Source organism: Equus przewalskii, chromosome 12, assembly GCF_037783145.1.
Source record: "Equus przewalskii isolate Varuska chromosome 12, EquPr2, whole genome shotgun sequence".
Classification (NCBI taxonomy): Eukaryota; Metazoa; Chordata; class Mammalia; order Perissodactyla; family Equidae; genus Equus; species Equus przewalskii.
The window spans coordinates 9,913,954-9,936,009 of NC_091842.1; the positions used below are offsets into that span (position 1 = coordinate 9,913,954).

At 45.8% G+C, this 22,056-nt stretch overlaps 1 protein-coding gene across 19 annotated transcripts in view; it reads left to right on the plus strand.

The window, feature by feature from the left end:
• CUX1 (cut like homeobox 1) overlaps window positions 1-22,056 on the plus strand; it is a 368,961-nt gene that overhangs the window by 199,347 nt on the left and 147,558 nt on the right. For all 19 annotated transcript variants that reach the window (XR_011524378.1, XR_011524379.1, XM_070566375.1 and 16 more), the window contains one exon: window positions 2,056-2,134. Coding sequence is in view for 17 of the 19 variants with exons in the window: in XM_070566375.1 (XP_070422476.1) it covers window positions 2,056-2,134 (79 nt within the window). In the remaining 2 variants the exon portion in view is untranslated. The remainder of the gene's footprint in view (window positions 1-2,055; window positions 2,135-22,056) is intronic.

Below are 22,056 nucleotides of genomic sequence, written 5' to 3' on the forward strand. Positions count from 1 at the left end.
AGCTTTCTTATCTCAGAAAAAATGACCGGAAATACAGGCCAGACAAAGATGACTTCCACCAGTGAATGGCAGAGTTAGGATTTTCATTTTCTCCTCTATATTTTTGATATTTTTCTAATTATACAATGAGCATGAATTGCTAATAATCAGAGGGGGGAAAACATTTTCTTTAAAAATAAAGAGAGAACTGTCTTGCTCTATTTAAGTAGTCCTTGTGGGTTATTCTGAAAACATCGCCAACACCTAAATCACAGCTGTATTTTATGGGGGCAAAAAATGTGAGTTCCAGACAGCTGACTTCTGATAGGAACTTCGGAGCACAGTTGTTAGAAGTTGGAGATGCCTGTGTGGCCCTTGTGTGCTCTGCCCAGGATTCCCAAGACCTGGCCCCGCCAGCCCTGTGTCCCCCTCCCCGGGGCCTTCCTGTCCTCAGTCAGGTGACTACTCTCAGCCCTTCACAGATGGTGGGATGGCTCAGGTGAGAGGCCCTGTAATTAAACCACATCCTTTCGCCTCTTTAATAACATTGGAGACGGAGAGTATAATTCCATGCGGGGACAGAAGGAATATATAATTTAGTGTCCTTTTCCGGAGTCAATATGAACTTCGCGCATGTAGCATCTTGCACACTTCGGGTGTAAAAAGTGATCTGCTGTCTCAGCAAGTGTGTTGTGTGCTCAGAGTGTGTACTGAGCCCGTCCCGCAGTCAGAGGCTCCTCGGACGCATGTCCCTGTGCCTGGGAGTTTCACATATCACTGTCTCTGATGAGTGGACTTTACACTGGAGGGAAGCTAGCCCCACCGACTTGGTTCACCAAACAAACTTATCCTGGCTGCCGTCACAGAAACCCGCCCGCCGCCTCAGCTAGAAACCTGGGCACCGTCCTTGACCCGCCTTGCTCCCCTGTGCTCCACATCAACTCAGATGGACCCTAATTTCTCTGATTGGCCTCTTCTCCTCCATGCCCACCGCCGCTGCCCCGCACATTTCTTGCCTGGGCGACGGCGGCAACCTCTGAATGGCCACCTCCTTTCTGCCCGCTCCTGCCCTCCTTCCTCCTGACTCATTCCCAGATGATCAACATCCTCCTCCTCCATGAGCTCTCATGGCTCTTCGTGATCTGACCCCCTCAGCTGTCCAGTCTCATCACCCACCGCTCCTCCCCATGTATCCGTGTTCCCGCTGCAGCGGACACCCCTTATTCCCTGGTGTATTACAGCCCCATCCATGGGTTCTTAATCCCAATTCCATGGACAGAACACAGGCGGACATGTGAGTGTCCTAAAGTAGAGTGCATGACCGTGTGTGTGTGTGTGTCTGTGTCTGTCTGTCTGTCTGTCTGTCTAGGAGGAGAGTCCCTGGCTTTCACAAACTTCTTGAAGAGGATCTATGAGATGCCCCCAGGTTTAAGAACTTTGCTCTGGTGTGGAAATGTGTCCTTCCCCTTCCATGCAGTGTCTCACCTCCCATGCTGGTGAGCTGTTCCTGAGGACTCCCCTCAAAGGTCACGTGCTTTCGTGCTTCCTGTCCCTTTCCATGTCCCCATGGCTCTGCTCACCCAGCACCTTCCCAGCTGGGCCTCCGTCCCTTGTTGATGGAACATACCTGTTTCCCCTCCTGGCCCACGAGCTCCTGGGGCCGGGGGCTGCCCCTCTCTGCCCCCGCCTCCAGCCCAGCGTCCGGCACACAGGCAGCTCTTAGAAAATGCTCACAGAAGAAGGAAAGAGACCGGGAAGGGCATGCCGGGCGGCTTCTCTGTGGAAAATGTGGGAAAGCCCCCACTTGATGGGCAGTGGCGCTGAGTGTGGTGAAGGCTTCGGACCCTCGAAGCGCCTCTGCTGCCTCGTGTACCCTCAGAACCAGACCTGTGGGGACTGTCTCCCCTTCGTGAGGTTGCAGGCTCTTACTCTCTGAGCTTGAAGGCCCAGTTGTCTGGCTCCTCCAGGGAGGAATCAGATTTGCATTTGCCGTGGGAACTCGCTAGGTGTGTAACGATTTTTAATGACAAATTCTGAGCCCTGTGTTTTTCTTTCCTTTCCTCCGTCCCCTTTCAGATTGATGCACTGAGTAAAAGAAGCAAAGAAGCCGAGGCAGCCTTCTTGAATGTCTACAAGAGACTGATTGACGTTCCAGGTAAGCACTGCGCCCACCGGTGGACGTGGCATCTGGGGAGGGCGTGGGCTTCGGTCTCGGTCTTCTTGGTGTCTCGTCTTGTCTTTCCTAAGGGAGTTGCACCATCCATGACAACTGCCCTGGGGAACCAGGGAGTTCCAGTAGGGGAATTCTCCAAAACCCAGACCTTGGGTGGGTGTGGAAATAAGATGCACATTTGCTACAGTGATCATGGAACCTCCAGTTGGTGCCTTTGTAAACGCAGAAACTCAACTCTGGGGGGCTCCCTTTGGCTTTGGTATAAAATGCTGCCCGATTCACAGAGAAGCAGTGGAACCTGTGTGTGTGCTGTGCGGACGCTGAGGATGTTCACGGTCTGAGCTGACCGATTCCCGCGTTCAGGAGCAGCCCTAATAGGCCCTTGGAATGCCCACTCCCCGCCCAGGTCATGCAGGGCATCAGTGCCCTCTGGCCAAGTCTTTCCCTTAAGAGTTATGGCCAAGGGCAAGTGGTAACCCCAATAGCTACAAGCAAGGATGTGAGTTGCTTCTTCTTTGAAAAGAGCTAGAGTTAAAATTTAGCAATGCTAGCTCGGCATTCGGAGCAATGATGCCTTCCCATTCCTTATCCTCATTTTAGAAAGTGAGACGGAATTTAGAGGGCCTTGAGCCCATTGGTCCCATTGCTCCCCTGTTCCCGGGTGTTCCCCTCACCTAGAATCCGTGGGGAGGTGATGGACACGATCACATTCCCAGCTCCATCTTGGAAAGACTCAGATCAGAAAATTAGGAAAGTCATTTGAGCTTTTTCCTCTGCTGACCAAGGAAACCGAATTACTACCACCACACGCCCTCCCTCTGGAGTTGCACGCTTGTCTTTGTCAGTAATCCTCTGCACATCACTGACATTATTAGAACTACTTTCACAAAGCGAAGCAGAAGCGGCCTCCTTTATACCTGAGCTTATGTTCTAATTGAGGTCCACCAGAGCCCACTGTGGGCTTTGCTGTTCCCTTCCGGGAGCTGGGGTTGATAGAGGTCACCCCCAAGCAAGGGGCAGCAGAAAGCACCTGGGACAGGGAGCAGAGAGGTCCAGGGCCTTGTAAGGCCTCTTGGTCACATTCCTTTTCCTCTCTGGACCTCAGTCTTCTCATCTGTAAAGTGGAACAGCTGGGGGAACAGCCTGGAGATGGAGAATGGTTTTCTTTTTTCTAGACTTTCACTGTCAGAGGAGTTTATCCAGCTTATCTTAGTTCCAAATTGTAGCCTTTTGATTCTCCGCAAGAGTTTGTAACCGCCTAGGGCTTCCCTGCGGCCTCAGACCGAGGCTCATGAGGGGGTCCTTCACAGCCAGTGGAGCACTTGATGCCCAGGGTGCACCGTTTCTCAGGCCCTGGCAGCTTGGTGGGCCCAGTGGCATTTTCCTGTGCAGATGCCAGTTTGGTGTTGGTGACGTAGTTGAAAGGCGGCTGTCTTATTTCATCTTTGCCCGAGACCTAGAGAGCCTTTAGCTACTGTTTTCTAAATAACCTGCACTCTATTTTTGAAAAGCCCAATTCGTACCTGGTTTCCCTTAGTGAAGTGTCTCAACTGGGCAGCCACGTTAACAAGTTGGTGGGTTTCTTTTTCTGCCATAATTTTCCATCGCCATTTCCTGTCGAAAAAGACAAGAGCGTTTTTCTCATCAACGTTCCTTTTTGCCTGAGTAGGCCTTATTCATGTAGATATATCACATTTAAAGAATTTTGATCATAACATGAAAATATATTTATATTCTACTCTTTTCACTTAATATTATACCATAAGCATTTTTCCCATATTGGTGGTGTTCATAATTATCCTTTTTGCCTGGAGAATTAAAGTTTGCATTTGCAATTTATGATAGTGGGAGCAAATAGTGTTTGATGTTCTCTGTGATAATAAAAGTCAGTCAAAGTATGTCTGCATGCCATGTAGATCGCTTTTACCCGCCTCCCACACATTTCTTTCTTACAAATGCTGTGGTCTGCCAGATCCAGCAGGGTACTTGAAAAGCAGGCGTGGAGCTCGGAGCACTCTACCTGTGTTTTGAAGTCTGCTTATTGCTCAGATGAAGTAATCCTGCGGCCGAGGCTTACAGGAAGGGTCTGGTCAATAGCGTTGCATTTACTGACAGTCACTCGCACAGTGGGGGGCCTCGGGGGGCCGTAACTGTCTGCGTGCTTAAGGCTTCAGTCCAGCCGAACCCAGAAACATTGGTGGGTGCGTTAAGTTCTTCTAGTTGCGAGAAACAGCGACTCACGCTATCTCGGAAAAGTGGAGTGAGCTCTTGGGAATAATGGAACAGGTATTTCGGCTGTGTGCCATGTGGCCCAGCCCCGGGACCGCAGGAAGAGGCAGAGCCAGAGTCCCATCGGCCTCGGAGACTGGCAGAGAGACCTGACCGAACCACCCCCACCCACCGCCCCTTCTGGAAGTCTTGTATTTGTGTGTTTTCTTGTGTCTTACCTGCTGGTCCTACTGGAGTGACGGCTCCTTGAGGGCAGCTGTGCTTTATCGCTCTTCGCCCAGCACCTGGAGCAAGGCCTGGCATACCACAGGTGTGACATGTTGCGTGACCCCACAAGTCTGCTGACCCAGAGCCACCCCAGAGTCCTCTGCGGCAGAATTCACGAAGGGTCACGCTAGGGGCTCCGAAAGCTTGGTCCATTTCTCACTCCTGAGTATCAGCTCTCATACCCAGTGGCCTCCTGGACATCCCCCCGGGGTGACGGATGGGCACCCCGAAACCACCACTGTGCCCCAAGGAAACCGCCTTCTTCCTGAGTTCCTTCTCTTGGTAAGCAGCACCACCTTGTACTCACCTGCTCACTCCAGAGCACTGGGTCACCGAGTCTTGGGCATTCTGCTTCCAGAATGTTCTCGGTTCCATCCCCTCCCCTCCATCCCAGCTTCTGCCCTCCTCTCTCGTGTCTACAGTATCAGGACATGAGTCTTGGTGTTTATGGGGTTGCCTCCCTCTGGCCCGTTTGCCGCTGTGCTGGCAGGCCAGGCCCCTTCTCACCCGTCTCCTCCTGCCCCTCCAGATTGGCTGTAGGAGACACCGCTTCCTGACCCCCAGGCCGGCTTTGGGGTGCCCTTCTCACGCACACACCCTGCACCAAGCACCCATGTCTGCCTCTCTCAGAACCCCACTTGGTGCTCGGCGGTTTGCCTACCTGGCCAGGCAGAGAGACGGACAGTGCAGTCTCATCCCTAGCGATGTCCCTGGCGTCTACCCTGGTGGCTGCCACGTAGCAGAAACTCCGTAAATATTTGTTGAGTGAGTGAATAAATTAGAGGCTGGAATTATTTCTGCAGAATGCCCTCTGAGGTTCTCTGGTCTTCGTCTTCAGTTGTTCGCACTGAACCCTGCTCCTGAGATGGACACTTTCCATTGAGGGAGAGTGCTCTGGGGCATTCGAACAGCCTAAATTGTGAGAGAACGGGATGTATCTTTCACTGCGTTGTTGCAGCTGAATAGCGCTCTGAACTCCCCTTTCGCTTTGGTGTCACTATGAAGATTTATCTGCCTGCATAGACGCTTCTGTGACACTTAGCAGTCGGGGTTCATCAAACCTTGGAGGCCTTGGGTTTCATGGCCAGTGCTGATGTCCAGAATCTGGGTTTGGTTTAGCAGCTCTCCTGCTGGCGTCCCAGGCTTTACACACACAGCGGAATGTGGCGTCCCCCTCCACCCCAACCGTTCATCTCCTGCAGTGGTGTGACTCGGCTCCTCCATCTTGTCGTCTGCCACATCCAACATCCCAAGTGATGTGGTTTCTCCTTCCAAAAGCTCCTTCGGGTTAAAGACCCTGAATAAACATTTAAATGCACAGTCGTCCTGATGAGTCCTCCAAACAGATAAAAGAGTTAAGACCCCTCGTTCACATTCTTTCTCGTTTGCCATCAGATCACTGCTCATTCCCTAGTCAATTTTGAGAGTATTTTAGGATCCCTTTGATTGGAAATATCCTGCTTATTTTGGCAGAGCATGCTGTCCTTCCGCACTGCTGTGGTCCTCGTGTCCTGGGGGTGACTCCTCAGCACCGTGGCACCTCCCCTCGCTGTGTCTCAGGAACCACGCTGAGCCCCAGGGAGAGAGCAGGGAGCAGATCTGCCGGGTGGCTGCCTGTTCTCATGGACGGTAGAGTCTGGTGGGAACACGGGCATTAAAAAGGAATTGCACAAGTAATGAGTTTGGGGGTGATGAGTGCTTCGAAGGCAGAGCCCTTTGGGCATGACAGTGTAGATCAGGAAGGAGTGGGCAAGCTCAGAGGCGGCCGCCCTGGGGCAGTGAGTGAAGTTGGAGAGAAATGGCAAATTTCAGCTGTCGGCAGGAGGTAGGACAGTGTGGGAGAAGGCGACTAGGACAGCTCTACCCAGGCCTCAGTTACCGCACATCAGTTCCTTCATCTCTCGATAACAGTCCTTGTTGCCATGGTTGCATCTGGATACAAAATTAAAAGGAAGACCAACAAAAAGTCTGGAGAACTAGCGTCCTGTTCCTAATTCTTGATCGTCTCTAATTGTTGTCCTGGTTGAAAATGGCCCTTGCCTCTGCTGTCAACGTCATAGCTGTAGGAGAGTAGTTGACATTTAGATTCATAAGCAAGTTAGAATTTTATGTCATTAATTTATGTGGCTTCATCTGTCTGTTTTATCCTGGACAAATTTTAGATCATAATGTGTATGGTCAACATACAGGAATTATCTTAAATTTGCAAATATGTAAATTTTTTTATTCTACATCTCTAATTGAGATTTATATTTATTAAGTTGCTAATGATTAGCTGCGTGAGGAAAGGCACTGTGGCTGTCTGCCAACATCATGACTTGATAAGGACACGTGAGCAAGGCCCCCCCACCCCCCCCCACCCCGCCACCGGACAAGGAGTTCCTCTCCGGCAAGCTCCCTAATTGGGAGACCAGCCTCCTTTTGCACTGGAACCCATATTCGTGGGTGAGAGCAGAGTTCCATGACTCTCTGTCAGCAACAGTAACCCCAGGTGTGCAAGAAAAAACTCAAGGTATACTCTTTAAAGAGCCATATTCTCTCATCCCCTCGGCCGCACTCCCTGCGGTCCACCGGGAGCCTCGGCCCCTGCTCTCCCATGTAGGTGCTGAGAGCCCACACAGTAGCTTCCAGAAGGTCTTCCTTGACTAAACAGGCAAAGTAGGTGGCCTTCATCCCTTACTGTAACGAAACAAGAAAAAAATGTCTCCACTCTTAAAGTGTGACCCTCTCTGATAGCTAGGAATATCCTGGAATGGCCCCTTAAAGGCTTTTGTGTAGCTGGAATTTTACTGTGTTCTGAGCAAAATTATGATGGTATGCATAATCTGCCAGTAATTAACCTTGCGTGGGTGACTTGCTCTTGCTTTTTGATACTTTCTCAGATTTTTTACACTGAGCCTGTATTTATCTCTACAATCGGGGGAAAGGCAAAAATCAGTAAAATACTCAACTTGTGACCTTAGTTTCTGAATACCCCTTGTTAATGGATTACAGATAAGAACTTAAGCAATAGTCGATGGACATTTATCAATTTGTGTAAAATATGACTGTGACTTCTCTGTCCCAGAAGCCTCTTGGTTAATGGTACTTTTTTTAAAGTTCCTAGAAATGAGGAAAAGAGAGAAAGTCAGTGGAGCCACCACCTGTGGTTGGTGTCACAGAACTTCTCTGCTTTGGCTGCAGAGTTCATTGGAAGGACCTCTTTGCAAGTTCTCGTTGCCTCCTTGCCTCTGGCTGTGGCCCCCTTAAAAGAAGCATCTTTTGGGACCAGCCCGGTAGCATAGTGATTAAGTTTGTAGACTCTGCTTTGGCACACAGGGTTTGTGCATTCGGATCCCAGGCACAGACCTACACACTGCTCGTCAAGCCATGATGTGGCAGTGTCCCACATACAAAACAGAGGAAGATTGGCACAGATAGTAGCTCAGGGCCAATCTTCCTCAAGCAAAAAAGAGAAAGATTGGCAACAGATACTAGCTTAGAGCCAATCTTCCTCACCAAAAAAAACCCAAAAAGAATCATCTTTCACTCCTTGCTAAGATGTGGTTTAGGTCCAGCAGACACAAACAGAAAGACAGTGCCTGGAAGGGTTTATTTTAAGATTTAAATCTTAGGAAGCACATTATCAGTGACATAAAATATTCATTGACTCTTGAAACCCTGCTAGAACTCAGTGTTTCGTGACTGACTTCTCTCACTTTATTTCCCTAGGATGACTGCCCTGCAGTTGTGTGCAGAAAGTCTTAGTTTTCATGAGTCCTGGGAGAGAACTAGTTGAGAACCCACTCCAAAATGCCCCTACTCCCTGGTGCCCCTGAGGGGGTTTGATTTGGGCTTAGGAAAACTTCCTCTCCTGTGAATATCCCCCCTGGCCCAGCATTGGAAGATCCAGAAATAAAGTGGAACATCGTCGTTTTTGAGAACTGCTTGTTAATGCCCCTCTGTAAGAATAGAACACTAATCTGGGCCTTTGCCCCTCACACTAGTTTCAAGCAAGGCCACGCTGTCGGTTAAAATTAGAAAACACCATTCCTTCCGTTCTTCTAACTTCTTCCCTATCAGCCGCCCGCTCAGGGATCCCATAGCAAGACTCCTGGGAAAAGGTGACAAGACCTTAGGATTAGTTAGAAATACCCAGTTGCTTCTGATACTGAGGTTTCAGTCCATGTGCTAGTCGGGGGCTTTTTTGAAGGCTGTGGAAGTGTGGCCGCTCCCGCCGGATCCCGTAAGGCTGCTCCAGTCCTTGTGTCCTGGGTCTCCTGGCGTTGGCCACGGAGCCAGTGCCCATGGCCCCTCCAGAGAGAACTCTGCAGCCTCAGGAGCCGGAGATCACAGGGTCCCCAGACACATTTTCAGTTTACTGGCATCAAACCTTGTGTTTCACGCGTAAGAGTCAACCACCAGCACCGTAACGGGACAGAAAGGGCCCTGGGGCTGCAGCGTGGGGTGAAGCCTGTGGGTTGCAGATGCTCTCCCGTCTCCCTCCTGGGCTGCGGGACGGGAGCTGGTCCAGCGTTGGGGACAAGAGGACGAGGGACAGTGATGCTCTTCCCAACACTGCATGCTGGCCGAGGAAGCAGCTTCTCCACCCTCCGTGAACAGCTTACAACAAACTTGGGGCCCGACAGCTCCCCATTTCACGTCCCCAGTGTTTGCAGGCTGAGCAGTTAGCCATAAACATTTTAAAGGAAGCAGCCTGACAACAGGGGCGTTCGCACATGTGCCTGCCCTCTTCAGGACCGTCCCTCTGCGTTCCTGTCCTCACACGGCTGGGGTGCGGGCACTCGCTCCGAGGGATTTGGGGACTCCGTGGTTCACTGTGTGGGGTGGTGTGTCGCCTCCTTCCCCCCTCGCCGTGACTGAGGTGGTCCTGGCACACTTGATATCTAGACAGCTTTTCATCAGTTGCTCATCAGCATGCTAATTGCTGTATGACTAATTATGCCCTGAATTCCAGTTGATTTTCTTAATGAGACAGCTGGGTTAATTATGTAATCGTATGATTACATTAGCCTAGAGTGCCCTGGCGAAAAGCAGCGGCTGCCACGCTGTGATGTCATCACAGGGATGGCACTCACAAGGGGCACGCTCATCCTCTGGCGGGTGGCAGGGGACGCCGTTGCCCGCAGGGCTTGCGGGGCAAACGTGTGCTCCGGTTTAGTGAGGTCCGTCTTTTCAGGCCTCATGACTTACGGAGAAGCGGCTCCCTGCAGGCCCCAGAACCCTGTCCCCGTTCCCCGGCGCACTGTGGCCCCCACGGAATTGGAAGCCCTGCTCTGCAGCCTGTGTAGCTCTCTGTGACCTTCGGCACTGTCCTCTCCGTCTTCCAGAACTCCCCTGCACCGAGACCGTTGGGCTTTATCGGGGCACAGCAACGCGTCCTTCCCAGTGACCCAGGGCGTCCGACACGAAATGTGCCAGGGTCCCTGGAGGGCCAGAGCAAGTTAGTTACCTGAGGTCTAAACTGCATAGCCGGCCCCACCCTCGTTCCCACTCTGGCCCATACCTGTCCTGTTTCGTGCCTTCTTTCTGCCCTGAGTGCTACACATCTCATGTTTTGCTGGGAAAATACATGTGATCAGAAGAAGAAGACGCCTTCCAGCCACTGGCCAACTCTCTACTCCCCATCCCGGCAAAGCTCCTCTGAGTCGATTCCGCCCCCTGAGCCCACCTGTCAGCCGCTTACACTCTTCTTCGCAGGCCTCCCTGGCCTTCCTCTCAGTGTGGGAGTCCCCCGGGACCCTGTTCTTAGCCTGTCTCTTTTCTCCGTTTACATTCTCTCCCTCGGTGGCTTCTGATGTCCATTGGGCTCTCAAACTCCACGTGACCACAGAGAAGGGCTGGTTTCCCCCAAGCCCTCCCAGAGAGGTGCATGGTGTCACCATTCATGCCACTGCTTAGGCCACGAATGCGGGGGTCAGCCTGAAGTCCTTTCTTTCCCTCACACCTATAGCCAGTCTGTCAGGAAGCCCTAGTGACCAGCTCCAGAATGTGTCCCAAATTCGACTGCTCAAGGCGTCGCCCACCACCTCCCTCGTCCAAGCCCCCTTCCCCTGCTCGCTGGGCTCACCACCTTCATTCAGCCCCCCGTCCATCCTTGACAGCAGCCACACGGGTCTGAGGTCGTGGTCTCCAAACTACTATTAGTCATCTACCCCAACAGTAAAAATCTTGAATTTGCACCCTTAATGTATTCTTATTATTTATTTACTTATTTAAATGTGTAATTACAGCAGAGTATTAAATACATTGTAAATCATATACTAAGAATAGAACTAAAAGGATGTGATGAAGAGTAAAAAGGACTTAAAATTTATATTTTATTAGGGGTACAAAAGCCTTTTCCTCACTATAAAATTAGATTTTAGGGGCTGGCCCCGTGGCCGAGTGGCTAAGTTCGCGCACTCCGCTTCAGCTACCCAGGGTTTCGCCGGTTCAGATCCTGGGCGCGGACATGGCACCGCTCATCAAGCCATGCTGAGGCAGCGTCCCACGTGCCACAACTAGAAGGACCCAAAGTCAAAATATACAACTATGTACCAGGGGGCTTTGGGGAGAAAAAGGAACAATGAAATCTTTTTTAAAAACTTACATTTTGGAATCAACTTGTTTGAGGCATAATTCATATAGGATAAAATGTACCCATTTAAGTGTGCAGTTTGATCATATGGCCAGCCTCACAATCAAGATACAGAACGTTTCTGTTGCCTCAAAAGTTCCCTATGATCCCAGACCCCAGCCACCACGGATCCGCTTTCTGTCGAGCTGGGTTAGAGTCGTCATTTCTGGAGTTTCACGTAAATGGAGCCAGTGGGTGTGCCCTCCGTTCTCGTGTGTCCGGCTTCCTTCACTCAGCCCGGTGTTTGGGTGTTGCTGTCACCGTAGTCTCAGTACCGTCTCATGGCTGGGTGGGCTCCACTGGATGGATGCACAGCGGTCTGCTTACCCGGCCCCCTGTTAGTGGACAGGTGGATTGTTTCCAGTGTGTGGCTGCTACGGGTAAACCTGCTGTAAGCATCACAGATAGCTGTCATGAGGACACAGGTTTGCATGTCTCATAGGTCAGCTCCTAGGGCTAGTATTGCTGGGGCGTAGGGGAGGTGCGTGTTTAGCTTGATGACAAACTGTCAAACTGAGTTTCAAAATGTTTGTGTCATTTTGTCCCCCACAAGGAACACGTGAGAGTGCAGTTGCTCCGTGTCCTCTCCGTCACTTGGCATGGTCCATCTTTTCAGTTTTAGACTTCCTAGTAGGTGTATAGCAGATTTCATTGTGATTCTAATTTGCATTTTCCTGGTGACTAATGATGCTAGATATTTTTTCATGTGCTTTTGGTCACTTAGAGATCTTCACTTGTAAAGTGGCTGTTGAAATCGTTTGCCCGTTTTTTTTTAGCAGGTTGTTTGTCTTACTATTGTTGTAAATTTTTAAAGTATTGTAGATATAAGTCCTTTGTCAGATATATGTCTTGTAAATATTTTCTCCCAGTTACCATTTGAAAAGTAAAAGTTTTTTATTTTAATGCATTCTAATTTATTATGTTTTTCTTTTTTTGGTTCTTGCTTTTTCTGTTTTGAGAAATTTATTGCCTAACTCAAGGTCATCAATTTTTTCTCGTGTGTTTTTAGTGAAGTTGTATAGTTTTATCCCTTACCTTTAAGCTTATGATGCATTTTGAGTTAATTTTCATGTAGGGTATGAAAGAGGGTCAAGGTTCATTGAAAATCAGTGGATGATACATATATGTGTGAGATTTTTTTCCTAGACCCTCTTATTTCCTTGATCTGTATGGCTATCCTTATTTAATATCACACCATCTTGATTATCATAGCTTTATAGTCAGTCTTGAAATTAGATGATATAAGTCCTTTATCTTTGGTCTTCTTTTTCAAAATTGGTTTTGCCAGTTGAGTTTCTATACTGATTTTAGATTTAGCTGATCAGTTTTTACAAACAAGCCTTCCAGGATTTGGAGCAGGATTCCACTGTATCTGTGGATCAGCTCGAGGAGCATTGACACCTGTAACGCTGCCGAGCCTTCCAGTCCAAGCGTGGTGTATGTGTTGACGTCTTCTTTCATTTCCCTCCGCAATGTTTGTAGTTTTCAGTGTACAAACCTGGCACATGTTGTGTTCAGTTTATCCCTAAGTATGTCATGTTTTTGGATGCTATAGTAAATGATGTTTCCTTTATAATTTTCCTTTCCAATTGTTAGTTGCTTTTGTATAGAAATGCCATTAATTTTCATGTAATAATGTTATATTTATGACCTTTTAAAACTCATCTATTAGTTCTAGAAGGTTTTTTGTAGCTTCCCCAGGATGTTGTATCTTGAATATTCCATGTACCCTTGAAAAGATTGTGTACTTTATAGTTTGTTGAATGGAATGTTTTATAAATGTAAGTTAGATCAAGTTGGTTGATACTGTTATTCAAGTTTTCTATATCCATATTGATTTCCAGTCTGTAATGCTGTATATTTCTTTCTTTTTTTTTAAAGATTGGCAGCTGAGCTAACATCTGTTGCCAGTCTTTTTTTCTTCTTCCCCCTCAAACCGCCCAGTACGTAGTTGTATATTCTAGTTGTAGGTCCCTCTGGTTGTGCTATTTGGGACGCCGCCTCAGCATGGCCTGATGAGTGGTGCCATGTCTGCGCCCAGGATCCGAACTGGCAAAACCCTGGGTGACCGAAGTGGAGCACGCGAACTTAACCACTTGGCCACAAGGCCAGCCCCACATGTTTGTTTTTCTTGCTTTTTTTGCAGGACTAGGACCTCTGGTACAATGTTAAATAGAAGAGGAGAAAGCAGACATCCTTACGTTGGTCCCAACACTAGGGAAAAGTGTTCCGGGCTTTCACCATTAAGCATGATGTTAGCTGTTGGGTTTTTTGTAGATATTCTTTATAAGGTCAAGGAAATTCCCTTCTATTCCTAGTTTGCTGAGAGTTTTTGTTGTGAATTGGTATTGAATTTTGTCAGATTTTTTCTGCATCTGTTGAGATGATTGTATGATTTTTCTCCTTTATTCTCTTAATATGTTGAAATAGTTTGATTGATTTTCGAATGTTAAAGCAATCTTGCATTCCTAGAATAAATCTTACTTGGTTATGATGTATTATGCTTTTTAGAACTTGCAGGATTCCATTTCCTAATATTTTACTACGGACTTTTGCATTTTAAGTTCATAAGGAATACAGGACGATAGCTTTTTGCTGGGTTTTTCCCCTTTAATGTCTTTGTTGGGTTTTGGTATCAGGGTAGCGCTGGTCTCATAGAGTGGAGATCAAGGGTGGAGATGTGCTCCCCCTTCCTCTCTCTGCTGAAAGAGTTTGTGTAAGCTTGCTATTATTTCTTCCTTAAAACTTCTCTAGTTCACCAGTGAAGCCATCAAGAGCTGAGATTTTCTTTGTTGCAAGGTTTTTAGTTACAAATTTAATTTAACAGATAGGGCTACTAAGATTTTTTATTTCTTCTTGAGTCAGTTTGGTAATTTTTCAAGGAATGATCCATTTCATATAAATTATCAAAATTTTTGCCACAATGTTCATAATAATATTTCATTATCTGTTAAATATCTGTAGGATGTGTCGTGATGTCCCTTTTTTCATTCTTGATCTTGGAATTTATAAATTCTTTTTCTTCTTTTCTTGATCAATCTGGCCTAGAAGCTTATCAATTTTAATGATTTTTTTTTAAGAACCAGCTTTTATTTGCATTGCTTTTTCTCTTTTTGCCCTATTTTCAGTTTTATTGCTTTCTCTTCTTGTGATTTGCGAACTTCTACTTACTTGGAGTTTAATATGCTCTTTTTCAAGTTTCTTAAAGTGGAGGCTGAGGTCACTGATTTATTCCATTGTGGTCAGAGCACATGCTTTGCATGATTTCTGTTCTTTTAAACTTTTCAGGACTTGTTTTATGGACCAGGGTATGTTCTGTCTTGATGAGTGTTCCGTGTGCGCTTGAAGAGAATGCATATTCTGTAATTGCTGAATGGAGCGCTCTGTAAATGTCAGTCAGGTCAAGTTGGTTGATAGTGTTATTCAAGTCTTTTGTATCTGTACTGATTTTGTATCTAACTCTACTATCAGTTAGCAAGAATGGAGTTTTGAAATCTTTATTATTGTGAATTTTTCTTTTTCTCCTTTCAGGTCTGTCAGTTTTTGATACATGTTTTTTGAAGCCTTGTTTTGGCATATATATCTCTTTAGTTATATCTTCTCAGAGATTTGATTGTTTTAAGTTTATATAGTGATCTTCTTTATTCCTGGCCATATTCCTTGTCCTAAAGTTTCTTTTGTCTGATTTTAACATAGGCACTCCAGCTTTCTTTCAATTAGTGTTCTCATGTTATCTTTTTCTATCCTTTTGCTGTTAACCTGTCTTTATCATTATGTTTAAGCATCTCTTGTAAACAGCCATGACTTTCTTTCTTATCCAGTCTGACAATCTGCCTTTTAAGAGGAATGTTAGATCTTTTACATTTGATGTAATTATGGCTAAAGTTGGGTTTTAAGTCTGCTCTCTTACTGTTTGTTTTCTGCTTATCTTACCTGTTTTTTATTGTATTTTCCCTGCTTTCTTTTGACTATTTTTTATGATCTTGTTTTATCTCCCCAATTGTCTTATTAGCTATAATTCTATGTCTTATTTTCTTAGTGGTTACTTTAAAGTTTACAGTAAGCATCTTTAATTTATCTCACTGTAGCTTCAAATAATCTTACATCACTTCACATATAGGAATCTTACATACGCTTTCATTTTCTTCCTCCTTCTGTTATTCATTTTACTTCTACCTGTGTTATAACTGTACAACATGTTACCATTTTTGCTTTTAAATAGTCAATTGTCTTTTAAGAAAATTAAAAATTAGAAAAATAGTATTTTATTTTTACCCATATATTTACCATTTCCGGTGGTGTTTATTTCTTTGTGTAGATCCAAGTTTCCATCTGGCTTCATTGTCGCTCAGCCTATCACGTCCGTTAACATTTTTCATAGTGTAGGAATGCTGGCAATGAATTCTACCAGCTCTTGTTCATTTGAAACAAAAAAATGTCTACCTTGTCCTCATTTTTGAAAGATATTTTTTGCTGGATATGAAACTATATGTTAGCAATTTTTGTTTTTTCTTTCTCAGAACTGACCTACTTATTTCTGATAGGAGGTCTCTGGTCAGTCTTATCTTTCTTCTCCTGTAGATAATGAGTCTTCTCTTCTCTGGTGTTAAGATTTTTTTTATTATTATTCTTTTCAGCAATTTGGTTATATTTATTGGTGTTCTTTGTATTTATCCTGCTTGAAGTTTGTTGAGTTTCTTCGATTTTTAGGTTTGTAGCTTTTGCCAAATTTGAAAAATTTCACCACTGTTTTTTAAATACGCACCTCCCCTTCCTGGGCCATGTATGTTGCGTTGCCTGATAGTGTTTCACAGGTGGCTGAGGTTTTGGTAACTTTTCCAGTCTCTTCTCTCCATGCTTCAATTTAGACACTTTCTATGACTGTGGCTTTGAATTCACTGATCTTTTCTCTTTTGCAGTGTCTAATCTGCTCTTAAGCCAATCTAGGGAATTTTTTCATTTTAGACATTGCATTTTTAAGCTCCAGAATTCCATTTTCTTCTTTATATCTTCCATTTCTCTCCTTATCATGCTCATATTTTTCTTTAAATCCTTGAGCATGCTTACAATAGCTGTTTTCATCTTTGTTAACTAATCCGTCATTCTTTGTCATTTCTGATTCTGTATTTATTAACTGATTTTTTTTTCCTGATTATCCTGCTTCTTTGCGTGTCTAGTAATTTTTGGTTGGATGGTGGGCATTGTAATTTTTAACTATCTGGATTTCGTTGTCTTTCTTAAGAGTGTTAAGTTTGTTTGGGCAGGCAGTTAAATTACTTGCAGATCAGCTCGATCATTCTGAGGCTAGTTTTTAAGCTTTTGGGAGTGAGTCTGGCATAGCCTTTGCTTTAGGATTCCTTTAGCCCTCCACTCTGGTATGGCCCTTCTAGTGTCTCTACTGAATGTCCTGGCTATTCAGCAAGTCTCTCCTCTCTGGCTGGGTGCAACTCAGAAGTCTCCCAACCCTCTGTGAACTCTGGGAGTTGCTCACTTAGACTTTCCATATAATTCTTTGCCCAGCCTTGTGGAGTTTCACCCTATGCGGCTGCACCTTAGCTTTTAGCAACAGACTCTGCTCCGCTGCAGATTTCTCTAGCTCTTTCTCTGCATATCCCCTTCCTTTCCAGTGCTCTGCCCTACAAATTCCAGCTGCCCCGGCCTCCCAATCTTCTGATCTCTGTCTTTTCCACCCAGGAAGACATCATGCTCTGCTTCGGTTCCCCCTTCCCTGTGTTGCAATCCAGAAAGTGCTTCCTGGCAGAAAGTCAGAGTGGTCAGAGGACTCATCTCACTTGTTTCCCTTCTCTTGGGGATTACAGTCCTGCTCTGCTGGTTGTCCAATATCTGCAATGGTTGTTTCATGTAGTCTGCCTAATAGTCTAGTTTTTCATGGCTAGAGGTCAAGTCCAGTACCAGCTAATTGTCATGGCCAGAAGTGGAAGTCTCCAGGTTTTGTTAATTTTCTCTTGGTTTAATGGCTGTCATAAATGTCAGGAAAAGATAACTCACAAAGTTACATAGATCCAAACCAAAGCAGTGCATTATTGACTATCTTTATGAAAATATGATTCATTTTTTTGAAACCTGTGTACCAATTTTAAGAAGGTGTTTGTTGAAATTCAACTAGTAAATTTTTATTTTCTCTGATATTCAACTTTTCTTGATAACTAGGCAGAAGATCTGTGTTTTTTATTTTATAAACAAATGGTTTGAGACTTCTTTTGGCAAATATTTAATCAGGTTTGAGTTGGTTAGTAACAGGTGACATTTATTGAGTGTTGACTCTGTGCCTGGCAATTTTCTAAGATATGCAGATATTAGTTAATCCTCATGGAAATCTCATGGTATAGGCACAGTTGTTATGCCTGATTTGTAGATGAAGAAACTAAGATACAGAGAGAATAAGTAACTTGTCCAAAGTTGTACAACCAGTAAGTGGCAGAGTTGGGATTCAAACACAGGCAGTCTGACCCACATTTAAATCATTGTGCTGCACTCCTCCCATGATGTGAGGCATTGAGATGTTTTACAGAGGATGTTATCTTTCCCTATAAGTTTATATGATGATGGGAACATTTCTAAATATGCATTTGTAGACTGCTGTCACTATAGCATGAGTTTCTTTTGAGAAGTAGTTTTTTTCCCACTAAGTATTAAAGCATCAGATTTACTTCAAAGACATAGGTTACGTATTTATTTTCTTCAAAAATGCCTGCCAGGCAGTGTATTACTGATAGCCGTCTGCCATCATAGAACAGGGCAGCTAATTTGGAACACTTAGCTTTTTCAAAGAAAATTGTATAATTCATCTCTAAGCTTAAAACTCTTACATATTTTGCCACTGGAAAACCAACAAACCTTTTTGTGGTCAAAGTACTACAGTTTTCTTCTCGTGCCCCAGCGGCTCATCTTGCAAGAGTCCTTTTCATCGATGGTTTTCCCATCGGGAGGAGAACTGAATCCAAACTCAGGCTCTGGCTCATTTCAGACACTGTTTTTATGAGACTGACACACTACCTGCTGTACTAACCCGACACCTCAGACATTGTATCTTCAGCTCTAGAATTCATTTGATTCTTCTTTATATCGTCCTTTCTCTGCTTGATTGTGTTCATATTTTTCTTTAAATCATTGAGCACAGGCCTCCCTCTCTAACCACTTGTCCGTTGCTGCTCTCCCTTCCCTTCACAGCAGCCTCACTAGCTTCGCTCTGTGTCTTGAGTATGCCAGGTCACACCCATGGCTGGACCTTTGCACTGCTGTTCTCTCTGCCAAGAGTGTGTTTTCACAGGTCTGAATCCCACTGTCACCTCCTCCAAGAGGCCCTCCCTGCCCGTTTGTGTCCAGGACCCATTCCCCATTCTCCACACCCTCTTTCCTCTCTTCATGCTTGCCAGTACCTGAAAGGATTCTGTTTTGTTGGGCTTTGCTTTTTGTTGTATTGCCCACTTCACTAGAACATCAAGTCTTTGAGAGCAAGGATTGTCGTCTTCACCACCACGTCCTCCTGGCACCTAAAACGGTCCTGATGCTGTAGAACGTGTACAGGGACCCCAGCAGTCAGACTGAACTGTTCTTTTGGGTGTGCTGGGCACTTCCCTGCTCCTTGCTCCCCTGCGTGTTGCATCTTCCACGTGGACAGACTGCCCCACCCACTCCACGGGTCTAAATTCAGTCTCTTCTTTGGGAAAAAAAAATCTCCTTTTCCCACTTCTCTGTCTGGGAGTGGTGTCCCACTCCTCTGCTTCGGGACGGCCCTTCTTGCTTTACCTTTGTTATTTGTGTATTTGTGAACATGCTCTATCCCTACGGCGAGGCTGGTCCCGGCCGTCTTGGCTGGTGTCCGTCCCAGTGCCTCACCCAGGCCTTGCCCAGAGCAGACGGATGCTTAGGAAATACTTGTTAAATTAGTACTTGAAGAGACAGTATAATCTGGTTGGCTGCTGGTTCAGGAAGCACAAATCTTAATTAAAATTTTGCATACCTGTTTGCCTGGCCATCTTCTCTCCTCCCCCCGTCCCTGTCCCTGGGTGAGATGCCAGCGCGTGACGCATTGCAGAGCCCCCTCCGCCGACCTCTGACCGTGATGGCTGGAATTAATGAGATAATGTTACATGGGCTTGGGAGAAGATGCTGAATAAATGCAGGTGACGGTATTATTTGTTTGTTGTAATTATGTTCTTTGAGTGTTGTGTTGCATAATGGGCCATATAGTGCCTCAAAGAGTGTTTGAGGAATTACCTGTTAGATGGTTGTCAAACACATTGCAAGTCTGTCCCGTTGGGTGGATGCATGTTGACGTGGAGGAGGCTGGGCAGACAGAGCTTGCAGGATTTGTGTCTTCCTGTTCCACGTATGGGTGTGTCCTCTTGCCTCCCCGAGACAATTCCCTAATTGAGCTGCTGAGATCGGAGGCTTGTGACGTTCAGAATAAGACCTAACAATACTTGTGTGGGGTTTAAATGGCATTGGAAATCATTAACAAGACAAAAAGCTATGATTTCGCCTAGATTAACGTTCAGGTTGGGGTTTGGCGTGCCGAAATTCATTGTTTTGGTCTCCAGCCCAAACATGCTGGAGTCATTATACTGTCATGCGGTAATTAGCTGTTCCTTTAATACAAGTAATAAAAATTAAGCCTAAGAGGTACTTTAGCAGTGCCTTTTACATAATCCAAAACAATGTTCAGATGCTGTCGGCGTTTAGGCATTCAGCTGTACTGTAGTAAAGTTTGAAGTTTAATGCCTAGAGATGTTTGAACATTCAGTTCATTCTTTATCCTGTGACCAGTTTTGCTACTTAGCATTAACCTTTAATCGTGTTAAATTAAATATACATGCCGTAATGAATAATGATGAGATTGCCAGAATTTTCATTTACAATATAATGCTTTGAAAATTTGTCTAAAGGTCTAGTTACCATTCGCTTGATAATGTGTATGTTATTTTCATATGTCACTGAATTCCTTGCTGAATCGAGCGAGGGAAGCTATTTTTTATTCGAAGCAGACGTAGCGGGTCCTGGCCTTTTAAAAGGAATGGACTGGGAAAGTTGTCGGCAGAAATTTTAGGGATGGAGGGCACTATACTAGCTGAGCTCTTTAAAAATATAATTTGTGCTGGCAATTGTGCCAGAAAGCCTCCATGAGTGGACGTTAATAGAATTTTATACAAGTGCAGCGTTCTTCTCAGTCCGTCCGTGACCTCTGCTTCAAGTTCAAGTTGTAGTTCTATATGAAGTGGGGCCATGGGCATGCTGTTTATGTCCTTCACGCCATTTTCCCAGCGTGAGGCCGTGGGCGGAGGAGTGAAAGGGGTGGGGGGTGGGAAGGTACCCTGGAAAGATGCTGAAATTAAAAAGAAAAAAAAAACTGCACCTGGAATGTTCTGAGGAATTCAGTCTTTAGTGTTATTACTACTCCTACTTACAAGGAACCGTCTCCCCGAAATAGCTTTTGAAATCTAATTAAATATAAATATTTTAATGCTGATTAAAATAATAATGAAAAGCCACAAGCGAAAAAGGGATATACTCGTAAAGTGTATATACACAGAGAATAAACGCCCGACAGCCAAGGGTTTCGCATGATGGACAGTGTTGGTGTTAAACCCCACGGGCAGGTCTGGTGCCGCTGGGCTGGATATATCCCAGTGCCTGCCTTTTATAAACTCTACAAAGACGTTGGCATCTCAAAGAGTTCCTGGCTCCTGGTGGACTCGCCAACAGAGGCACGGTGGATCAAGCCCTCGTTTCCAGGAACCAGGGGTGGTCTGAAAAATTAATGACTCCGGTATCTGAAAATTAAGTGAGCTCTTGAATATATACCCTTGTTGATCCACTGGCTTGGTGTTTAGCATTCCTCAAACAGAGACTAAATCTTTACAGCCATCTCCCCAGTGATGCTGGCCTCCATGCCAGGAATATCTTCCGTAATCTTTTCTAAGCCCAGTGGACTTGGGTATTCTTCTCCTCTGACAAAGCCTGAGAATTCCAGAGGAAGTGCTCCCCTGGTGCCCGGCAGGTGGATTATAAGTGCCTCATAGGCAGCAGAAGAAAAAATACAGATGCAGTTGACGCCAGGGAAACATTTAATGTCTCTCCATTTTGTGCTGAATTAATGGTAACTAATGGTAATTGATGGCAAAGGCCAACAGTTAGCACTGTAAATCCATGTCTGCAATCTCTAATTTTAGGTTAAAATTCAATTTTTTATAAGTAAATCTGATGGCAGATTGTACATTGAATTAACCACCAGACCTCATCTTACTGGCCCGGATGCCCTCTCCTGCCCTTTCGACTATAATCAGGAGGGCGGTGGCCTCCTGACTGGCTGGCTCGCTGGCCTAGGATGGGTCACAGCAGGCTAGTCACCAGCTGGGCCTCTGGGGAAGGGCAGAAACCTAGGGTCCTCCAGTCTTCAGATCACCAACTGCTGAGCCCTGGCTCTAAAGGAGGCTCCCGATGGATCATGTCCTAAGTAGAGTGGCTTCTCAGAAAGCCCATGTTTGTTTCCTCCGCTCCTTCAGGGACCTTCCCTGTTGGAAGAATGGTCACTTGGAATTAACAGACTTGGGTTCACGCGCTCTCTGCCCACTCACTGGCCCTTGGGCAAGGCGCTCGGCTTCCCTGAGCTTCAGTCCCACCTCTGTGAAAGGAACGTGATCGCATCTCACACCCCCTCCCAGGGTTGTTGTGGTGCTCAAATGAGAAAATGTCTGAAAAAGTGTCTTAGGACTGCCTGACGCTCTCCGGGTGTCAGGGGTTCTTTCCGACAGCATAGAATTGTTGA